The 23,313-nt window shown below is 42.7% G+C and overlaps 1 protein-coding gene across 3 annotated transcripts; it reads right to left on the bottom strand.

The window, feature by feature from the left end:
- Nucleotides 1-1,233: 1,233 nt before the first annotated feature.
- TARBP2 (TARBP2 subunit of RISC loading complex) lies at nucleotides 1,234-15,437 on the bottom strand. Of its 3 annotated transcripts, none has more exons than XM_033938436.1 (9): nucleotides 15,303-15,437; nucleotides 13,562-13,731; nucleotides 9,427-9,529; nucleotides 7,042-7,122; nucleotides 5,659-5,731; nucleotides 4,357-4,474; nucleotides 3,833-3,954; nucleotides 2,720-2,912; nucleotides 1,234-2,287 (listed from the first exon to the last, which is right to left on the bottom strand). In XM_033938436.1, exons 1-9 carry the CDS (start codon nucleotides 15,338-15,340, stop codon nucleotides 2,130-2,132), a joined length of 1,056 nt encoding a protein of 351 aa, XP_033794327.1. In that variant the 5' UTR covers nucleotides 15,341-15,437; the 3' UTR covers nucleotides 1,234-2,129. The 3 variants fall into 3 exon arrangements, with proteins under 3 accessions (XP_033794327.1, XP_033794326.1, XP_033794328.1); XM_033938435.1 differs by lacking the exon at nucleotides 15,303-15,437 and adding an exon at nucleotides 14,751-14,894; XM_033938437.1 differs by lacking the exon at nucleotides 15,303-15,437 and adding an exon at nucleotides 14,658-14,719.
- Nucleotides 15,438-23,313: the final 7,876 nt, after the last annotated feature.

Here is a 23,313-nt window from a genome sequence, read left to right as displayed (position 1 = left end):
TGGCCGCTGCATCAACGCTCCTAGAAACATAGTCGGATTCAAGCCCCGCAAAATTTACCTTGCCGTGGCTTGCATAGAAATAAAATCAGACTCAGGGAATAACCAGAAGAACGGCCCACAGCACCGGAAAAAACATGTCCCATCTCATGCTGCTATAAACCGGCACCTGCACAACCAGCTGCACATGGCCGTGACAAACACCGATGAAAGAGAGCCTCAGAATAAACAGGACTACTGCTGCACTGAAACCCAACAATGAGAACAAGTGCGAGCAAGAAATCGCACCGCTACTGCCGCACTGTAACCAACAAGGAAACCAAGCGCGTGTATGCAAAGGGCGGGAAGTCCCGGCTCCCTCCACAGATTTCTAATCATAAAACTTAGCCTCAATAAAATATCCATGCCTTAAATGTACGATGACCGAACCCACAGTACTAAGACTCCCAAACAGAACCTGAAGTTCAAACAACTGTAAAAGCCAGACATACTCACAAGCTAGTTGTTAGGGCTGGTTGAAGCCAGTTTGCAGCAAAAGCATGGCAGAATGTAACAACTGTGGTCTCTTTTTTTTTTTTACACAGAGAAGGGAAAGAAGAAAAAAATTGAGACCCAGTCAGACCCTCTAGCAATGGAGGGAGGGTGAGGCAGGGACAAGGGGGGGGCCCCAAGTGTAACCTCTAAAGCCGGCACCGTTCAGCCGGACACCCCTGTCTCACTGAAGAGAAAAATCTCAACAGGAGAAATAGCATTGCCAGCTCACTGAAGAGAAAATCTCAACAGGAGAAACAGAATGGCAGTCTCACTGAAGAGAAACCTCAACAGGAGAAAATAAAGTTCCAGCCACAGCCAGAATTCAGGAGCTAGTTGAATAGCGACTTTTTCCTGCTGGAAGATAGAGAATACTAGATAAACAGGAGGAGTGCCAGCCAATAGGACCACCTGTTAATCAGTTTCTCTATCTCCGCCTGCTGGTAGATGTGAGCTATCCCATTGGTCTCTGGATTCATCTGCTGCTGTTGCTAGGGAAAAAAGTACTTAGCTGCATGGTCTCTCTCTCTCATACAGGGATAGTTACACTTTTTTAGAACATTTATTAAGTAATGCTAAATAAGTTAATAAATATTTAAAGATGAACATAAAAAGGATCCAGTGACGAATGGGTGCATAAAGCCATAGACTGTGAGAGATATTTGAGTCTATGGTGGCATCGCTAAGGATCTGGAAAATTGCTGTGGATAATGATGAACAGAATGGATGTATGAGAATTTCTACATTCCTACTAAATGCTATTTGAGGTTTTGGTTTCCCATTTAAGTTTACTATAGAGATTGAGGTGCCACTAGCCAACTGCTGTTAACTAAGCATAACCAGGTGGGAAGCAGCTTTAGCAGCGTGTCACACTAAGAACATCATTTATTAACATTTGTAAAGCACCATTCAAATCCAAAAATAGCAAGTAAGCAGTACTGAAGCACTTTCATATTTTCCTCAGGCTTCAGCTCTGCTCTTTCTAATTCATCCCACAACAGAAAGGGAAACACTCTGATTCAGCCCCATCTTCTATTATGGCTACAAGTAAGCTAGAGTAGAGCCAGAGAATTCATGAGTAGAAATGCAAATTATTAGTTCCCCAAGCCACTCATGAATAAAACATGAAAAGCTGAAGTGAGGGGGTGGGAGAAGACAGAACATCACCCTGAGACTTCAATATGAATACAGCATGAACCGGGAGAGACAGAAGAGTCAATAAGATAGCATCTAAAAATGGAAAGATAAAAACAGCCTGGAATGAATAAAAACAAGAGGAAGGACTACTGCTAATAGAGCCAAGTGGATGATCAGATAACATCTGGAGTGTTGCTGCTCCGGCTACTCCCATAGGAGCAGCAGTGGCTGTGCAGTAGCAGGTGATCCCAGTTCTGTTCATGTGCACACATTGATCTCTACTTGCACATGCCAATGACGCATCTTATTCTCCCGATCTTCTGCCTCGCTTTTGGGAAGAGTTTAATCGTCATTGCATGGGAACAGTCTAAGTTTGTACACATGCCGGCGAGGAACCAAAGCTTGTGGCTGCTGGTGGTTGAGGGAGTTGGTGAAGGTGATCAGGTTCAGCCTCAAGGCCCTGGTCATTTGCCTGCCGCCATTATCTTCAGATACTGCAGGGCGTTGTGAGCAGCATTGGCCCGAGCAGCATCCCTGTCGGTGGCAGATCCATGGCACACTGTGGTGGGCTGCGTAGACAGTTCCACCAGACACTGGTACAACCCGCTGAGGCTTTGCTCGTCTGTAGTGGGAAAATGGGCAAGAACAGCAGTGATCATCTGCATTTCTGCTGCTTAGATCTCAGATCCTGCTGCTGCAGCAGCCAGCACCAGTAAAAGCCAATGCAAGCACCAGTAAAAGCCAGTGCAAGAAAAAGCTGGAGTCTCCATCCTATAACCATCCCACCCCTTCCCAGCTGCTGTGCTAGAATCTGATCTGTCTTCCTCACCTGCCCCTCCCATGCAACTTACTCTTTTTTACCCTCTCCAAGCCTTAGTCTGCCAGCCCTTACCTATTTTTTTTGTATCTTTCCTTCACTCTCTGCTCCTGTCTCACTTTGCCTCATCACGTTCCTCTCAAACCCTCTTCTCCATCCTCCTGCTCTTCAATTTATTCTTCTTCCTTCTCATTTCTCTCTATCCCGTGCTCTGGCTTTTTCCCCATCCATCCTCACCTATATCCGTGTAGCTGATATGAAAGCACTGCTCCTCGGACAGTTCCTGCAGAAGACTGCAAAAGCCAGAGTTCAGGATTTCCAGTGGATGGTTCCGGAGGTGCAAAATCTTCTCTCCCACCGAATTCCTCAGGGTGTCCCACGTGCAGCTGAAGCTTTTGCCTTTCACTCCATCTAGCCTGGTTGTGAGAGCCTGTCCAGGAAGGGGTGCAGAGAAAGAAACATCTCATTTATACATGGTCTATTTCCATATGGAGAAATGGGGGTGGGATGGGGAAAATGCTTTGCTCATGGTTAAAGTAAGGGCACATGGCAACCCTGCTTTAAACCATGTTGCTTGCACGTCTTCCACTCTGAAAACAATTTGCAGACTGCTAAATGTCCCAAACGCTACAGGCAGATAATAATTTTACTTAAAATCATGATTTGCTACTTAAAGCCAGGCAAATAGAGCCTGTACAAATTCTCTCCCTATCCTGTCAGCTGCACATATTCAACTGCATGTCTCGTCCTTGGAGTGGGTTCACTGTTCCTGCATTCACACCACTTAAAGGGTCTGATGTTTTCCCAACGGTGCACAGCACTTATTTACAGTGACTCAGGCCACTTCACTGAATCAATTAATATTCATGTTTTACATTCTCGCTGGCATTCATAAGCTACTCCCCTGCAATATACATTTGACCAAATGAAAGCAAAGAGGGTCATTTACAATAACTCTCTATTTAAACAGTAAAATCTCCTCAGCATCTGTTTACTGTGTACAGGTTTCCTCAGAACAGAACATAAGTGTCAAACCAATACAGGTAAAACTGCTCCTAATCCACAAAATTTAGACAGCCGGCTTCTAGAAAATACTGCAGGAGACGCTATGATGCCCTTCTATCTCTTTCCCTATTGGCAGTTCTAAGCCATGAGGCGCCCCAGTCATAGGGAAGCTGGTTAAGGTAGCAATACCTTTTTCTCCCTTCCTAGAGTTAGCTCTGGGACTGCAGAGGGTCTCTTGATGAGAATATCAGTATTAACTCTGTTCCTCACTCACTGTTGGGGTCGAGAGACTTCATTTTTTGGGAATCTATTGATGACACTATCTTGGACTCAAAGCTTTCTTACCATAGGGAACTGTTCCTCCTCAGCCTCACCAGTCTCTCGCTGATCCATCGGCACATTCTGAATCTGAACCAACATCTTGGCTGCTGCATTGCGCTTCGCCAGTTTCTTTGATGTGCCATTTCCTGCAAGAGGAGAGGGGTAAGATGATATATGTAATACCTGGGTGGGGGTGGCAGTCACAGAGCATCAATAGGAAATATCATGGAGGGACAGTGTCATATCTGTGACCATAAGAGAAAGTAGTACTTCTCTTAAAAACATGCCTTCAATCTACTGTCCAAAGGTCAGTAAGGGTCAGAGAGATGCTCATCATAAGTTTGTTCATCCCTGTTCATAGGGGCAGAACAGAAAGTATCTCGACACTAGTGCAGAGCCTGTTTAGTAAGACTGAACAGAGTCGGGCTCAGGATCCCAAGAACTGCTCAGTTTGAGTAAGATTGGTTTGCTATCTTCACATCAGAAGGTATGTTCCTGCACAACCTCTGATGTAAGGAGCATACTGTAGCACAGAAAGCAGAACGCACCGATCTCCATAAATTTCTCCACCCGGCAGGTCATTGTGAACTCCTTCCTGTGAGCAGGGCCAGATTCCTGAGTCACCGTGTACTCTGGGAGACGCCATCCTTTCTGTACCACCAGCTCCTGTAACAGGGAGTGAAAAAAAAATGCAAGGGTAGCACTTGTAGTAGAATCCTAGAGTAGGGGAGCTCTAGAGGGAACATAAGGGAAGCAGATAAAATAAGGGACAGGAAAATTCAGTTTCAGACAAACTTTATATGTGTTGTGAAAGTAATACACTTTGCAACTAAGATTAAAAAAAAATAAAAATATTGTGTGTGTGTGTGGTGGCTATCAGCCCTTGGGACAGGATAAGAGAGGGGGAGAACAGCACACAAGGTCTAAATAGAATTGAAGATGGTCAGGCAAAGTCCTGTGGGATGGTCCTCAGGGGCTAACATAGCATCAGCAACTAGAGAACTTGGGAATGGGGACAGAGATTGGTTTGTTTGAGCCCTTCAACTAAAAATATGCTACCCTTCAGAGTACTGCAAGTTTCAAGTTTCAAGTTTATTAGTTTGCTTGTTGAATCGCTTAATCGGATTTCTAAGCGATGTACAATAAAATATACATGTGAGGAAACGAAAACATTACATACAGTTAATTAATTATAACGTAAACAAAAGGTAAGAGGGGGTGAAATACATTTTTTATAGTAAAGAAAGAACATACAGGGAAAATACATAAGGAAATTAAAAAAACAAAAGATAGAAAAATAATTCGCTAGAATAACACTTTATAATAAAATTTAATTAATTTGCAAATGCGTCTTTGAACAAAAAGGTTTTTAATTCGCTTTTAAATTTCCCAAACACCTTCTCCTCCCGTAAAAACATGGGAAGCGCATTCCAGATCTGGGGAGCTGTACATGAGAAGATAAATTGTCTTCTTGTGCTAATAACTTTTAACGAAGGAATTGATAAAAGGTTCCGTTCACTAGATCTTAAAGTTCTTTTAACTGAATATGGGATAAGTAGTCTGAATAAAAATGCTGGAGTCTTATTTTCTAATGTTTTAAAGATAATAGTACATAATTTATGTGTAATTCTATGTATGACTGGAAGCCAATGAGCCTTTTTAAGGAGTGGTGTCACATGATCAAATTTTTTAGATTTTGTTATTAATTTAATAGAAGCATTTTGAATAATTTGTAAACGTTTAATTTCTTGTAACGCAATTCCTGTAAATAAGATCCATGGAAGGGAGATGGAAAGTAAGAGGACAGTGATTCAGGACAACAGGAAGTGAAAAAAACCATCACCCCATACCTGTAAAGCTCCAACTGGGTTACACTCTGACTGCTGCACTGTGACCAGAGGCTTCATCTCCACCTGGCAATTTCTAAAAGGAGAGAAACGATCAACTCTGTACCAAGAAGACTGAATCCACCTCTCCTATAATCTTCTCTCCCTCACCCCGTCTCTTCACATTTCTCTCTTTTCCCATGAGATGTTGGGTTGTTTCTAATGACTTCCAGTTTAAGTGATGCCTAGTCATCAGACTGAATTAGGCAATTCTGCATTCCTTAGAGCCACTTCCACCCGTGTTTTCCCCTACCTTCCACTACCAGATATAAATTTAGTCAGAGGAAAAAAAAATACCAATTTTTTTTTTTTTTACCTCGCTGGTTTTTCTGCATGACTCCTATAGTAGTTTGCCTTCCTGAAGGCATAGGAAATTCACTATGGTTAAAAGGAATTATTATTTCAAAATTTTGTGCTATAATGGCTCTTTTTTTGTCCCAGTTTTGACCAAATTAGACCAGAACCGATTAGTTAAGAATTGCACACTGAGTGGGGGAGGGGGGAAGAAATAAAATGAAGAGTATGGATTTTCATGTCTTAATCCCATTATGCTACTGGCCCAATTAATTCAGATATAAAGGCTACAACCAGCAGACAAATCTTGATCAATAATCTACAGCTGGGATTCTACAGAAACATAGAAACATGATGGCAGATAAAGGCCAAATGGCCCATCTAGTCTGCCCATCCACAGTAACCATTATCTCTTTGTCCTCACCCCTTTCAGCACAAACTAATCAGTGGGTACCAGTGATGACACACATCCTTCTGCTCTTTGTTCTGCTGAATCTCAAATTCTGTAGAAACTCTGGATACTGGGAGATACCTCCAATTCTGCAACTCAGTGCCTGCACCAAGAAGCCATTATCCTCAAAATACTTACACTGGCTTTATTATATTACAAGGCTGGTTCCACTCCTATGCAGCTAATTTAAAAGGGTGCTGCTGTGCTGTTCATCACTAAACATCTTCCTCATGCAGGCATCACATTCATACAAGTGAAATATGAGTACAGCATGGATAGCTAAACAGCAGGTCTTCCATCACATTGATACACAGCAAGGATAGACATTAACATGGGGAAGAAGAGCTTTATAAAGTGAGCATCTGGCCACAGAAAGGTACCTGGTTTTTAATCCAAACCTATAGTTCAAAAATATTTATGAGAATACTGTAAAGTGACCTAAGAAGGACAAAGAGAATAGTAATGAAGTGTAGAGACAAGCTGATATTTTGGTATTACTTTTTCCAGGGTCCCCAATGTGGCTGGCTGTCCCTTCCCAAGGTTCCTAGGCAAATCACTCTGGTTCAAGAATCATTTTCAAGAAACAGAAAGCATAAGGTTACCTGGGAGATGCCGAAGCTGGAGCTACCAAAAGTGACGGGGGAGAAACTGCAGCGTGGGTGGGAGACTCAGGACAGACAAAGCTTCAGAACACAGAAAGGAAACACACACAGGTCATTTAATTTAACAAATTGCCAACAGTTTGGGTTTTGTTTTGTTTTTAGCAAAGGGTGTTAGCCCATACAATGTATACAGCCATACCCACACAAAATAGACCATAAAATGGTATAACAAATGCAAGATAATAAAATACCTCCATCATTATAAACAAGAACACACAATCAAGAAATGAACAGCAATAGAACTAAATAGCAGAAAAAAGAGGGCAAATACTCTAAAGGAAAAAAGATAGATATTTATTATGGAAAAGGTATGCTTTGAGTACTTTTCAAAACATTAGATCTTTTTGATGCTCTCCAGTGGGTAGACTGCTCTAGATGCTGAGAGGATACCACAAACCACTGACCTGCTCAGAATAGATTATACACTGAGAACACAGAAAGAGAGCCTCCTAACTAGAACACAAGTGCAAAGGGAATGCACCAAGTCAGTCTAACTAGCACTTGACTTCTGTTTAGGGCAATGGAAACCGGGGTTCAAATCCTACTCCTGACCTTCATGGAGGAACCACAAGGTTCACCACTTTCGCCAACACTATTTAATATCTATCTAGTATCACTGGGAAATTTACTACACAGCTTGCATGTCAAATTTTTACATCTATGTCGATGATAAAACAATACTTATTCCTCTAACACCATTCACAACTGAAGTAAAAAAAATCAGATCTCACTTATTCAGGCACAAATAGAACAATGGACCACTAACTTTAAATTGAAGCTCAATCTGGAAAAATGCTAGTCCGAATGATAAAATCAATGAAAATGCAGACAATTTAAATGGTCAAAAATAAAAATATTAGGCGTTACGCTACATCACTCGCTATCTTTTAACGACCATACTGATCTATTGATTAAAAATTGCTTTTCAGTAGTATGGAAGCTTCGCACTATCAAAAAAATATTTTGTTTTAACGTCCTTTAGGTTACTGGTTCGGTCATCAATTTTGTCTATTCTGGACTACTGTAATATTGTTTATCTTGGATCTCATAAAAAACTCTTTAAGACTCAGAATAATTCAGAATAGAGCAGTCCGTTTGAGTTTTGGCCTTAAAAAATATGATCACGTAAGCCCTTATTACCTAGAGCTCAATTGGCTGCAATTTGAGGCTAGAGTTTTGTTTAAATTTGGTTGTATTTGTTTTAAAGTTCTATTTGGATTGACTCCAACCTACCTCTCTTCCCACTTTGAATTTTATAATTCAAATAAGAATACACGAAGGACCTGTGGTTTATGTTTCCATTGGTAAAAGCATGTCACAGTAAGAGATTCTTGGGAAAAACTTTTACTTTCCAGGCTAGTGCAATGAGTTCATGTTGGAATGCTCTTATTCCCCAAGCTCAGTCTTATTATCTATTTTGAAAAATTCTTAAAACTTACCTGTTTGATAAATATGTGATTTAATTGCAATTTGTATTTTCTGAGAAGCATTAGATGCTTATGTATGTAAATCACTGTTTGTTCAGCCTCTTCTTGTTGTGAACTGCCTTGAACTGATGGTTTGGCATATATAAGAATAAATTATTATTATTACTGCCTCATGTACCCACTTTAGGCTCTTTTAGGATAGGGATATAATGTACCTCAGTATATATTGCCACTGTACATAGCTGCAAACATCCAGTAACATTATAAAAAAGAAGTATTAGAGGAAGAGGCATTAATTCTTAAGGCTGTAGTGAGGAGCTTAAACTAAATCCACAAAGCTAGACATCCCTTAATAGTCATAGCCTTCTCATGACAAGGCGTTTCTTGTCCAATTATAAGCCTGCATAGAGAAACCCACTCACGAAGATGAAGACCTCATTCAAACATCAAACTTGAAAGGGAAGTGAGAAGCATGTGTGCATGCATACACACACACACACAAGATGTTTAAGGATAAAGTTTCACCCCATGTACATTACATTACAATTATTGACTTCTATTGTGCCTTAACCTTTCAGTTCTAGCTGGATTACAATAAGAAGTATCTGGACATTTTCAGGGACACACATAAAGGAAGCATGTCTAACAGGAAGTACTATTCACTTGTGTTTTTATGCTTCAATTAGATGATTCTACAGTTCTTTCCATTAAATCTTACTTGTCAAAAACTCTTGAACACCCCTCAAGTTGTCTTATGTCACTCATTCTTTTTTGCCTCTTCTGCTTGGTGCTTTGTGTACGTGCATCATTCCTCACCTTCCCTCACCAATTTCCAGATTATTGGCAGTCCCTCCCCCACCCCAAGCAGCATGAAGAGCCCTTGCAGCCCCTTCCTCACCAGGCTGGATCAGACTTGGGCTCCAACATGTTCCCCTGTCTCAGCAGGTTTAGGGCCTCCTCAGCTGCCTTGTGCTTAGCTGCTTTCTTGCTGGGACCCTGACCTGGAAAGAGGGGGAAGGGATAAACAGCATTACTATGAGCGCCAATACAAACCTGCTCCAATAATGGTATGTTTAAACCCCACATGCCAACATCCAAGCAAAGCTACTTTGGCTAATCAGAATGAATGTATAACTTTTTCCTTCACCCTCCTTCTTCCTGGTTTTCATTTTTTTTTAACATTAAAAAAGGGCTTGGTCTAAGTCAGGGTCTCAAAGTCCCTCCTCGAGGGCCGCAATCCAGTTGGGTTTTCAGGATTTCCCAAATGAATATGCATGAGATCTATGTGCATGCATTTCTTTCAATGCATATTCATTGGGGAAATCCTGAAAACCCGACTGGATTGCGGCCCTCGAGGAAGGACTTTGAGACCCCTGGTCTAAGTGCAGTGGTGTAGGCGACCCAAGATTACCAACTGGGCTGGAGACAAGGCGTTTGGGGGCCTGTCTTGTACTTGCGCTATTGAACAATGAAGGCCTCCAGCCTCCAGTAGTGCAAATTCAGAACTAAATTTACTGAACTAAATTTGCTAAAATAATTATATTTCAATTTTTAAACAAATCTACTACTATTTATTATTTATAAAGTGCTACCAGAAACACGCAGAGCTGTACAACAAACACACATGAGACGGACATAGAACAAAGGCTTATACATGTTACTTAGGTGAGGAAAAATAAGGGACTAGAGGTAGGGGAGTAAAGAGAGAATGACAACAGATAGACTAGCATCTTGGGAGGGCAGGGCATAAATGCAGTTTCAAAAAAAGTGGGATTTTAGCCTGGATTTGAACACCATGAGAGATGGAGTCCTACGCATTGAGTCAGGCAGGATGTTCCAGGCATAAGGTACAGCAAGGAAGAAGGGACAGAGATGGCAGTAAAGGGAGGAGAAATATTGAGAAGCTGCAGAATGAATACACTTGTAGGTCAATGAAAGGAGTGAACTGTATGCGGAGATGAACAAGGAGCCAGTGAAGTGATTTGAGGACAGGGGTAATGTGAGCATAATGATGGCATACGAGGCATGCAACAGAATACTGTACAGATTGAAGGGGAGAGAGATGGCTTAGCGGAAGACCTGTGAGAAGCACATTGCAGTAAAGCAGGTGAGAGGTGATGAAAGCACGGATGAGGATTTTGGCAGCGTGCTCAAAGAGGAGAGGTCGAATTTTAGCAATCTTGTAGAGAAAGAAATTACGAGGTTTGACAGTCTGTTGAATATGTGAAAAGAAGGAAAGAGATGAGATTTCGAACCGATGAGACACGGTGGATGAGAATTGTCTATCAAGATAGAAAACATGGGAAGGGAAGAGGCAGGTTTAGGAGGAAAGATAAGGAGTTCAGTCTTGGTCATATTTAATTTTAGATGACAGTGAGACATCCAGGTGGCAAATGTAGGTAAGCAAGCTGATACTCAGGTTTGGATTTCCATAGAAATCTCAGGTGTAATGAGGTAGATTTGCGAGTCAGAAGCATAGAGGTGGTACTGGAACCATGGGAGGAGATTACGGCACCAAGGGAAGAAGTGTAGATGAAGAAAAGGAGAGGATCAAGGACAGAGCCATGAGGTGTGCCAACCGATAGCGGAATGGCGGCAAGGGAGGATCCTCCAAAGCTTACGCTAAAAGTGCGGTGAGAAAAATAGGAGGAAAACGAAGAGATAACAGAGCCCTGAAACCCAAACAAGGACAGCAAATTGATGAGCAGGTGGTGATCTACAATGTCAAAGGCTGCAGATAGATCAAGGAGAATGAGGACATAGTAGAGGCCTTTGGATTTGGCCAGGAAACAGGTTGTTGGAGACTCTAGCAAGGGCAATTTCCGTAGAATGAAGGCAAAAACCCAATTGAAGTGGGTCGAGGATAGCTTGAGATGAAAGAAAATAAAGACAGCAGCGAACAGCACGTTCAAGTAGCTTGGATAAGAAGGGGAGAGGGAAATGGGGTGATAATTGGAGGAGCAGGTAGATTCTAGCAATGTTTTTTTAAGAAGCAATAGGTTGAGGATATGGCAGATAAGAGGGGAAGATAGAAGGAGATGGGAATCCATAGACGGGTGAGGATGGGATCAGAGGAACAGGTAGTGGGTTTGGAGGAGGAATTGTGCCCACACCATGGCTTTGTAAAATGGGAGGTATGTGAATCTCTTGTGTATAGGGACATGTTAAAGGGAAGCAATCGGCTAGGGAGGAGGTGGGACCGCTGGACGACAGAGACAGAAACGGAGTGGTGAAGGAGAAAAGTGGCAGAAAGACTTAACATGTTCTTTTTGTCTGTATTCACAAACGAAGACACATCCAACATACCGGAACCTGAGCAATTCTTCAATGGAAATCAAGCAGAAAAATTAACATCCATGGAAGTGAGCCTTGAAGATGTGCGCAGGCAGATAGAAAAACTAAAAACTGACAAATCCCCGGGTCCAGACGGAATCCATCCAAGGGTTCTGAAGGAATTAAAGGAGGAGATAGCGGAACTACTGCAGCAAATTTGCAATCTATCCCTGAAAACAGGCGTGATCCCGGAGGACTGGAAGATAGCCAACATTACATCTTGATCCAAAAAAAGGGATCAAGAGGTGACCCGGGAAACTACAGACCGGTGAGTCTGACCTCGGTTCCGGGGAAAATGGCGGAAGCACTGATAAAAGAAAACATCGATGAACATTTTGATAGAAATGAACTTCTGATAACCAGCCAACATGGTTTCTGCAAGGGGAGATCATGCCTAATGAACTTATTGCACTTTTTCGAAGGAATTAACAAACGAATGGATTTCCAAAAAGCCTTTGACAAGGTGCCCCATGAACGCCTACTCCGGAAACTGAAGAACCATGGGGTAGAAAGAGACGTACATAGATGGATCAGAAACTGGTTGGCGGGTAGGAGTGAAGGGCCACTACTCGGACTGGAGGAGGGTCACGAGTGGGGTCCCGCAGGGCTCAGTGCTCGGGCCACTGCTATTTAATATATTCATAAATGATCTAGAAACAGGGACGAAGTGTGAAATAATAAAATTTGCAGATGACACCAACTATTTAGTGGAGCTCGGACTAAAGAGGACTGCGAAGAATTGCAAAGGGACTTGAATAAACTAGGGGAATGGGCGACGAGATGGCAGATGAAGTTCAACGTTGAGAAATGTAAAGTATTACATGTGGGAAACAGAAACCCGAGGTTCAACTATACGATGGAAGGGATGTTATTAAATGAGAGTACCCAAGAAAGGGACTTGGGGGTAATGGTGGACATGACAATGAAGCCGACGGCACAGTACGCAGCGGCCGCTAAGAAGGCAAACAGAATGCTAGGCATAATCAAGAAGGGTATTACAACCAGAACGAAAGAAGTTATTCTGCCATTGTATCGGGCGATGGTGCGTCCGCATCTGGAGTACTGCATCCAATATTGGTCGCTGTACCTTAAGAAGGACATGGCGTTACTCGAGAGGGTTCAGAGGAAAGCGACACGTCTGATAAAGGGGATGGAAAACCTTTCATACGCTGAGAGATTGGAGAAACTGGGTCTCTTTTCCCTGGAGAAGAGGAGACTTAGAGGGGATATGATAGAGACTTACAAGATCATGAAGGGCTTAGAGAGAGTAGAGAGGGACAGATTCTTCAAACTTTCGAATAATAAAAGAACAAGAGGGCATTCAGAAAAGTTGAAAGGGGACAGATTCAAAACGAATGCTAGGAAGTTCTTCTTTACCCAACGTGTGGTGGACACCTGGAATGCGCTTTCAGAGAGCGTAATAGGGCAGAGTACAGTACTGGGGTTCAAGAAAGGATTGGACAATTTCCTGCTGGAAAAGGGGATAGAGGGGTATAGATAGAGGATTACTGCACAGGTCCTGGACCTGTTGGGCCGCCGCTTGAGCGGAATGCTGGGCACGATGGACCTCAGGTCTGACCCAGCAGAGGCATTGCTTATGTTCTTATGTTCATACTGAAAATCTGACCTAATAGCAGCTCTTGAGGACTGGGAATGTGTATGAAAGACCTAGACAGACACTGGCATGGTTTGATACTGACCTGTACAGCTGGTGTCACCCACTGTGACTTGAAAAGTAAAGTTGGGCTGGTGAGCTTGACCTTCAGCCTTCAGTAAATCATACACAGGCGTCTTCCCTAGTCGGGTCCCATACTCCTGCAGAAGGCTGATGGGGGTCTTCCCAGGGTTGGAGGGCAGCATTTGCTCTATACTGTTTGGCAGAATTTAAACAGATAGCATTTAATCAAGTCCTGGACTTGGTCCTAAAGAGTTCAGTCTCACAATGTCTTTCCTTTTTAAATGCAAAACATTTCATGAAGAATTACAATAATCTACCAGAAACAAATGGACAGACTGAGCAGGTTAATGCAGGGCTCAGAAGATAGGCCCAGGCAGTGGTATAACAAGGGTGGGAGGTGCCTGACATTGCTGCACCATGTGCCCCCCATCATTCTTCCCTGACACTCAAGCACCCCCCCCTCCCCCCGGGTACGTCTTGAAATGCTCACTGGCATGAGTAGTATCTTCCATCTCCTGTTCGCACCATCCTTGGCTTCCTTCTGACATTATGTCCTGGTCCCACAACCACGAAATTACATCAGAAAGGAGTAGAGGCTAGCATGAGCAGGAGGTGGAAGATGATGCTCACGCTGGTGAACATTTTAAGAGGTAAACGTGGGGTAGAAAGGAGGAGAGGCACCAGCAGCACTGGTGTCCCCACCAAAACAGCACTCTGGGCAATCTGCTACCCCCCCTGACTATGCCACTAGGCCCAGGGAAACATAGCTTCTCATCTCTGGGTCTGAATGATTCTAGTGATACACAAAGGAATACAAATGCTTTCATGTCTAGAAAGAGAAGAATCAGAAGATGGGCAACAAAAACAACAGACTGATGAAAAATGTCCAAAGTCAAACAAAAATTTATTCATTGTAACTGAATTAAAACTACATAACTAAAGCCCGACATTGCCACTTGTTCAAGCTATTACTGCACAGAAAACTGCCTTTAACCAATAGAAGATCTACTGGATTTAATAATTCCATTACTTTCAATGGAAGTAAAGGATGTTTCAATCCGTCCTCCTTTATAGTAACCCTTAGTTTTATAGCTCCTAATGCAGCCATCCAGATTTACCGGAACATGTCCTCTTTTTAGAGGAGTCTCCAGACGTCTTTCTAAAATGTGAGGAGTTTGTCCAGATTTTCCTCTCCCCTATTCCCCACCTACCTCGGTTTTTTGGCTACTTCTTGCAGTGTATGTTGTATTTTTGGGAGGCATTCACTATTCAACCAGTGCTGGTCTGTGGCTCTGTGAAAATCAAGCCTCATTCTAGAGCTGCAATAGCTTAGCAAAGCCTCGTTTTGGGGCGCCAATAGTTTCTCACGTTGCAATCCAAGCCTCATTTTGGGGCTCCAATAGCTTCTCTCAGGTTCTGCCAGGCCTCACTCTGGCTCTCACTTCTTTGTGGTAGGTTGGAATATAATGAATGTTGCTAGCATGGTTTGGAAGCAAACAGAGCAAGAGAATAAACTGATTCTTCTGCTACTGGCTATTCTGGTCTGAGCCCTGCATCCCCAGTATCTATTTTCATGCTTCTTGCCACATCCATTGCCCCTGTATGTCTTTTTTCCTTCCTCCCTCCCCCCAACATTTGTTTCCTCCTGTACTCCAAAATCAATAAATACATACATTACTGGCCAATTAATCAAAAACTGAATAATGCCACAGACCAGTATAATTACCCAATACAAAAAAATATGTAAATAAAAGTTGGGTTACCAGAAGCTCATGTATTGTAACACCGTTACGAAGCTCATATAAACCACTCTGAATTGACTCCCCCAGTCATTAGCAGTGGTATAGAAGCTTTCATTAAACAATATCCTATTTTTAGAGGATTGTATGGATGGTTTCCTGGTCTGGAGGGAGTTTGTCTGGATTTTGGACTCACTCTCTCCAGTTCCCCAGCACAGAAATAAATATGGCTTGCCCTTTGGTCTGTCCCCACACCCACATATCTCTTCCGGCACTGAAATTTCCAAACTTCAGACAGCTGGCAATGTTAGCAACATGATCCGGCTGCATCTGCAGCAACTTCCTCTTCCCGCGTAGGCGGGGTGCTGCAGAGCAAAGGCTTCTGAGACAGGCTAACAACAGCAGGATCATGTTGTTGGGTGCCCAAAGTTTGAAACTACAGCATCAAGGAGGTGCATGGTGACACAGGAGAGACTTGGGTAGGGGGCTGGAGCTGTGCTGAAGGGGTGAGATGGGGTAGGGTCGAGATTAGTGGGAGGCAGTAGCAGGGGCGGGGTCATATGTCCTCTTTTTAGTTTGCAAATATAACCCTAAATAAAAGGAATCTTCACATACAATTTTCACCCAGGCAATGACCCTTCTTATAAATAGATCTCACTGAGGATAATAGACGAGCTGTTTTTCATAGGGTCCTTGTTTTTATGCACAATTTTAAAGCGCTAATATGCTCATATTATTCATATCCAAAACTTAACAAAATATGTGCTGAGAACCTTTGTCACCATTTCTTAAATCTAGTCTTGCTTCTTTGAAGTAGGCTGTGGAAACTGTAAGGCTGTTTATAGCTAGTCTGCATGTTTTAGATTCTTTAATTTGTAATTCTGGCATCAAGGTTGATCTACTTTTGTTTATGACCTATATGTTGTTTTTTGCCCATCACTTTGCTACTACATTATGTATCACACATGATCATACAGATATGTATTTCTTTTTGTTTGCCTTATAAGTTTGTATTATCCTTGGTCCCTTCGTGTTTCTCATCACTGGTTTCATTGGTTTTTGTATTAATTTGTATTGGATGCCTCAATAATCCAGTATCATGTGCAAATTGTTGTGCAGCTATCAATCATAGTAATGTATTCATTACTATGTATTCTGTGCTTATGGTTTCTTGTTGTACTAAATTCAATAAAACATTTTTAAACTTTAAAAAAATTGTAATTTTTCAAAATAGGAATTCTATGAGTGTCCAAGCAGCGTCAGAATATTTAGTGCTCTGTGCTGCAGTAGAAACCTCTATTGTGGCTTAGTATAAAGGAGGGTAAGCTGATTCTGTGATTGGTGGTATATTTACACTCTATTTTTAATATCAAGAGTTTTTAAAATTATAAAATAATAATGAGAGTGCCTGGTAGTGAAGGAAGAGCCCATGTGAAATGTATTTCTATCTGAAAACTGATGCATTTGTTACTGTTACACAGACTTCTGAAACCTGTTAAATTTTCCATACATCCGGAAAACCCGGACAGGTCCTCTTTTTAGAGGACTGTTCGGGTATCTGAATAGTTTTTTTGAAAGGGGGAGTCTGTCTGGGTTTAGCTGGCTCTCTTGACTCCCCCACCTACCTCTTCCCTGGCAGCTGTAGTTGAACCTTTGGGCAGTGGCAGAGGCAACAAGGTGAGCCTGCTGCTACCAGCCTGCCCTGGAAGCTGACTCTCTGCAGCGACTTCTTGTTCCCGCTTAGGCGAGACCTGTAGAGAGACAGCTTCCAGGGCAGGCACATGAGCACTTATAAAGTTGTTTGGCATATAAACAAGAACCCTATGAAAAACAGCTCCAGACTACAACCCTCAATGAGATCTGTTTATAAGAAGGGTCATCGCTTGGGTGAAAATTTTATGAGAGGATTCCTTTTATTTACATATCTTTTAAAATGAATATTAGTTGGTAATTACTCTGGTCTGTGGGATTATTCAGTTTTTTATTAACTGTCCAGTATTGCAGTGTTCTTCAACCACCGGTTCATGGACCAGTGCCGGACCACAGAAATTTCCTGCCGGTCCACAGGGCCAACATGTGCATCAGGCCCAAAACAGTGTTCTTCAACTGCCGGTCCATGGTGCGATCGATGTGGCGTTATTTTCGAGCCAGCTACCTCTTCCTAACTGATTCAGTGCACAAAGCCACGGGCAGTGGCTCCTATGGGCATCCTGCGCCTGAACCAGAAGCCTTCTCTCTGACGTTGCAACGTCAGAGGGAAGGCTTCCAGATGAGGCACGGGACGTGCAAGGTGCAATTAGTACTATTATGGGGGCGGGGTCTGGGGTGGAGATTGGGTAGAAATGGGCGGGGTCTGGCCCACGACTTAGCCCAGTGTTCTTCAACCGATGGTCCACGGACCGATGCCGGTCCACAGAATAATTCTTTTATTTCTGCCGGTCCATAGGTGTAAAAAGGTTGAAAAACACTGCAGTATTGGATGAATTTATTGATTTTGGAGTACAGGGGGATAGAAGAAGAAAAGGCAGGGGCAATGGATGCAGGAAAAAGAGGAGAAAGTGGGGAAGAGGACATGAAAACAGATACTAGGGATGTAGGACCCAGATCAGAGTAGCTAGCAGCAGAAGAGTCAGTTTATTCTTGTACCTTGCTCTCTTGCTTCCAAACCATGCTAGCAACAGTCATTATGTTGTGTGGAAAGAGCTACCACAAAGACGTAAGTGAGGCCAGAACATGAGAGGAGCTACTGGAGCTCCAAAATGAGGCTTGGATTGCAATGAGAGAAACTGTTGGAGCCCTAAAATGAGGCTTGGATTACTTTGCGACAAGCTGTTGCAACTCAGGAATGAGGCTTGATTTTCACAAAGCAACAAACAGAACAGCACTGGTCGAATTGTGAATGCCTCCCAAAAATGCAACACAATAGGGTAGGTTTACCAGATTTTACGTATGTAAAATCCGGACCCCGTAGACCCACCTCTATGCCTGCCAGTTCTGCCCATGCCTAATGTGACCATTTATTTTTTTCATCAAAACGGGACATCTATTAATTGTTAGTCCCGCCCCCAATCCTGCCCTAGCCCCACCCCAGCCCCAATCCCGCCCCCAATTTCTTCCATTCTTTTTTTCACGTATACATAATATCTTATTAATTCATAATGGTAACCATAAAATTTTTTTAAAAAACCACAAAGCACACTATACGCAGAGAAAATGTTAATTATCATTTATATTTGGGGGGTTTCAAAGATGTCAAGGCAGATGACTTTAAAATATGCAATGTCAACTCAGTAACTATAGAAAAATAGACAAATATAGTGCAAAATATAGACAGCAGATATAAATTCTCAAAACTGACACATTTTGATCACTAAATTGAAAATAAAATAATTTTGCCTACCTTTACTGTCTGGTGATTTCATGAGTCTCTGGTTGCGTTTCCTTCTGATTGCACAACCTTTCTTTCTTTCTGCACTTAGGCCCAATAATTGTCCCTTTCTATTCCCTCCCTCCTTCCTGCCTATGTCTTTAGTGCCCTCACTGCCTCCTTCCTATATCCTTAGTGCCCCTTCCAATGTCCTTAGTGTTCCCAGTGCCTCCTTCCCATGTCCTTAGTGCCCCTTCCTATATCCTTAGTGCCCCCAGTGCCTCCTTCCCAAGTTCTTAGTGCCCCCAGTGCCTTCTTCCCATGTCCTTAGTGCCCCATCAATTCTGACGTCGGAGAGGAAGTTCCAGGCCAGCCAATCAGTGTACACTGTGAATGTAAACTGTAACCCGTTCTGAACTCTCTGGGGAGGACAGGATATAAATCTAAATAAATAAATGAAGAGCAAGAGTAACAGTGCTGGAATATACGGTTATAATTCATTATCGCAGAGCCACTACCTTGGACCTTATGAGAGTATAGCACTTATCTCCTGTTTCTGTTCCTTGTACAGTCCTTCCACTGGGACATGTGTGTTGAATTATCAGGATCTCTTTCCAGGATGTTTTACCAGAGAGGGCACAGCAGTGAAAGCGAAGCCTCTTTTTCTCCAAGTCCTAAGTCGTACAGAAGTTGTATCTGTCTGCCAGATAGACCTGTTGTTTTGTTCACTATAAGGGAAGAATTTCCTCCTGTGTTCAGGCTGCTTTGTTTGTCAGACTGACCCATCAGTTATCTGAAGACAGAATGGTTGTACAGAGAGGTAATTTGCTATATTCCACTGCTGACCAGAGGGTGTTCTGAGTGTTAGAGAGAAAAAGAAAGCTCTCTGCCAATATGGTGGCTCACAGACAACTCACAAAGGGAGATGGAAAAACATTCCTTCCTTATTATGGAACAGTGAGAGAAGCTTTAACAGAAGGAGGAAGGGTCTGTTGGTATGGAGACAGCCCTGATAGTCCATCTGGAACAAGAGGGATGAAAAAGGAGCAATGTCTTTCAATTAAATTGTGCTTGCAGAAGACCTGCTGCTTTTATACTTTGATCATTTCCTATATCTGTTGCATGGTAAGACAGTGATGGTACCAGAGGTGCCTCGTCTCCTATTAATGCTGCACCTGTGGAGAAACACTGACCCTCTTTGGACAAGCCAAGGATGAAAGATTCAACTACATTCCCTTTTCCAGTGTGTTGTATTTTTTATAAAATATTTTTTATAGACAAACTTTAGTTTTATAACAAATTTTAGAACGAAGAGCTAGCTGGGAGGAGGGAGACTGCTTGTACATTGAGCTTCTGAACAGCTTGCAGACAATAGTTTTTTTCCTTTTTGCATCCCACCATCCTGTCTGAGTGCTACCTTAAGACTAGGATCCAAAAGAAGGTCAAAGATGGCCCTGAACAAAACCTCAGAAGTTCAATTTAGACTTTGGACTGCCACCTGATTATGGAAAAGCTGTTGAAACTGAATGTGGTCCCTGGCTCCAGGACTGAGTCTGAGAGAGTTGCTGAATGTGTGAGTAGAAGAGGTGAAGCTTTGGAGTTATGCGGAACATAGCAGCTATGTTTCACTTCTGAGAGCATGGCACTGAAACAGAGCAGAAAATAATAGGATATTTCTGATTCAAAGACAAAGGGAGAGTAAAATGTACAGCAAATACACTGACAAAAGATCTGTATTGGATGAATCCATGAGGAACAAGAAGAGGAGGATATTTCTGCAGCTGAAAGTCAAATCAAACATCACATTGAGCCTTAGGGAGCATTTTCGATAGGACGTCTAAGTCCAACTTTGGACGTTTTAAGAAAAACATCCAAAAATCATGCAGAGAAAATATCCATATTCGAATTCACAAGATGTCTATCTCTTTTTTTTTTTTTTTTTTTCGAAAATAGCCCAGCTAGACGTCTAATTTCTTTTTTGCCGATATAAAAACAAAGTCCAAATTAAAAACATCCAACACAAGCAAAGAGTATATAAATCTTGAATTAATTAGTTGTACATTTTCACCTGCGAGTTTGTTGTAGAAGGATATCAATCAGCCACACTTCCTTGCTGCACTAGGCTGTGCTTTCTCCCTTCAGTTTTTCCTTCTACTTGTGAGCTGAGGTGTTTTTTTCATATGCTCTGCGTCTGATCCATTATTTTTTAGGGGGTTTGCTTGAATTTTGAAGGAGAACAGTGATTCCTCCCTCCCTCAAACCCACTGATCCCCCAGCCCCCTCCACAGAAATCCACTCCCCCCCAACATCCCCAACACCCCCCAACATCACCTGACCACCCATCACTGACACCCTCCAACATTATCTGACACCCCATCACCCGACATCACCGACACCCCCCAACATCATCATTCCATTTTGAGCTAATCAGGGCCTTAGGCCCCTCCCACTGCATCCCAAGATGCATTGGGAGGGAGAAGACCTGTCATATTAATAGGAGGGAGTGGACTTCCCCCCTGCTGATTTTTCATCAGAAGGTATGGGGGTTTCGGGTGATCTCAAAGGCGGGTGTCAGTGATGTTGGGGGTGTCAGTGATGTCCGGAGGGTGTCAGTGATGTCAGAAGTAATGGGTGATGTTGAGGGGGTGTCATGTGGTATTGGACAGTTTCAGTGATGGGGGGGTTGGGGATGTTGAGGGGAGGGGTATAGGGCTCTGAGGACAGCGGCTCTCTGTGAAAAGGGGCTGGGGGATCGGTGGGTGTGAAGGAGGAAGGAAGAAAGGAATCGCAGTTCTCCCTGTTGGTTCAGCTGATTCTGGCAAGGGAATCTCTGAACAATTGATCCAGAAGGAGTCCACGAAACTGGCTCAGCTGATTGTGATTCCCTCTGCTATGATCAGCTGATGGGAAGCCTTTCACAGGGTAGGATAATTGAAAAGTACTTTTCCATCTTTGGTTGGTGGGAGGGGGTCAGTCACCACTGGGGTAGTAAGGGAGAGTCAAGCTTTGAACCCTCCAATAGTCATCTTGTCAGTTTGGACACTTTTTTTTAGTATTAAAACAGGTCTCGCTCCAAACGTATTAAAAAAGGCCCTGGACATTTCGTTGCAGGTTTGATTATCCCAGCCGAATTTCCAAGTTCGCCCTAATCCCACCCAAAACATGCCTCTATCACCCCCCTACCCCTCCCCTTAAGATTTAGATGCACTGGAGATAAAACAACCAGAAAGACATCCAGAAAGTCAGTTTTGAGAATGCTCACTTGGATGTTTTGACTAGTAAGACATCCAAGTGTCAGTTATGCTTTCTTTTGGACGTCCATCTTGTATAGACAAACTAAAGAGCTAGCTGGGATGAGGGGATAGTATCAAATGGATGATGATTTTGAACTTTTACTGGTATGTTGTAGCAGTAAATCAGGTTTACTAAAAGAAATGTTCATTACTGCACTGTTCAAAAAAGTCTGTCTATTTGTTGCCAACTGCCAACATTTGAGAATCGAAACAAACACTTGTTAATGACCAAACACTCATTCAGGGAAGATTAGGTTCTTTCCTCAATAATATTCTTTCTAGTAGAAGGGCATATGAATCCTGAAGGCCTGCCCTGTCATTCTAATCTAGCCTGCTTTCTGTCTCAGACACGTGTGTTTCTTGAGAGACTGATCTTTATTCATTAAAAAAAAAAAAAAAAAAGGCCATACAAAGAATTGAAGTACTGCATATTTGTTAGTGCCGGTTGCACTCTGGTAGATGGCTTGTTGGGGCCTACCTGGTTTATAACTGTTTTTGTTGCAGGCAGACTGGTTTGAAATTGTTGGAGAGTTTCCTGTACTCCTCATTATTTCTCCTTTTAGAGATTATCAACTGCTTTGGTATGAACTGAAGGAAGAGAGCACAGCCCATTGGAGCAAGGAAGTGTAGCTGAAAAGATTGATTGACATCCTTCTACACAGAACTCGTGGATGAAGATACACAACCCATTTGTTCAGGATTCATATGCTCTTCTACTAGAAAGAAGATTATTGAGGTAAGAACCTAATCTTTCCTTTGCATGTAGGAGAGGCCAGCATTTTTAATGGGCTGGTCACACAGACATGTCAACAGAGCAGTGGGGCACCCTAGAGAGCACTGCTGTGAACTTCACATTAAGGGTGCTAGGTACACATCTCACCATAAGCCCCGCACATTATATGGTGAGCACTCCAAAACTCCCCCCAAATCTACTGTACCCACTTGTCTGCCACCCCAGTAGCCCTTATGCCTGCAGGTGTCATCTATACGGCAGTACAGTAGGGTTTTGGTGGACTCACACTTTCCACCACAAGTGTATTAGATAGGGTGGCATATGGGCCTGGGTCTGCTTCTCTGCAGTCCACTGCACTGCCTACCAGACTACTCCAGAGACTTGCTTGCAGCTGTATTAGGACTGGCCATAAAATCTGTTGCTGTCATAGAGACAGGTATGACCAATAAATAACTTTTCACAAAGACAATGCAAGAGATATATGAAATATTCACTAACAGGCCTGAAATATAACCCCAGGGGTGGAAAAAGCCTCAGATGGCAGGCCCTTTCACTATCCACAAAATGGTGTTAAGGCTAAACCTCAATGGCATAAAAAAAAAAAAAAAACCCTGAATTGTAAAAACAGGCTCTCTGTGGTGC

The sequence above is a fragment of the Geotrypetes seraphini genome, chromosome 3 (genome assembly GCF_902459505.1).
Source record: "Geotrypetes seraphini chromosome 3, aGeoSer1.1, whole genome shotgun sequence".
NCBI classification, from domain to species: domain Eukaryota; kingdom Metazoa; phylum Chordata; class Amphibia; order Gymnophiona; family Dermophiidae; genus Geotrypetes; species Geotrypetes seraphini.
This window is presented reverse-complemented; position numbering and strand designations above follow the sequence as displayed.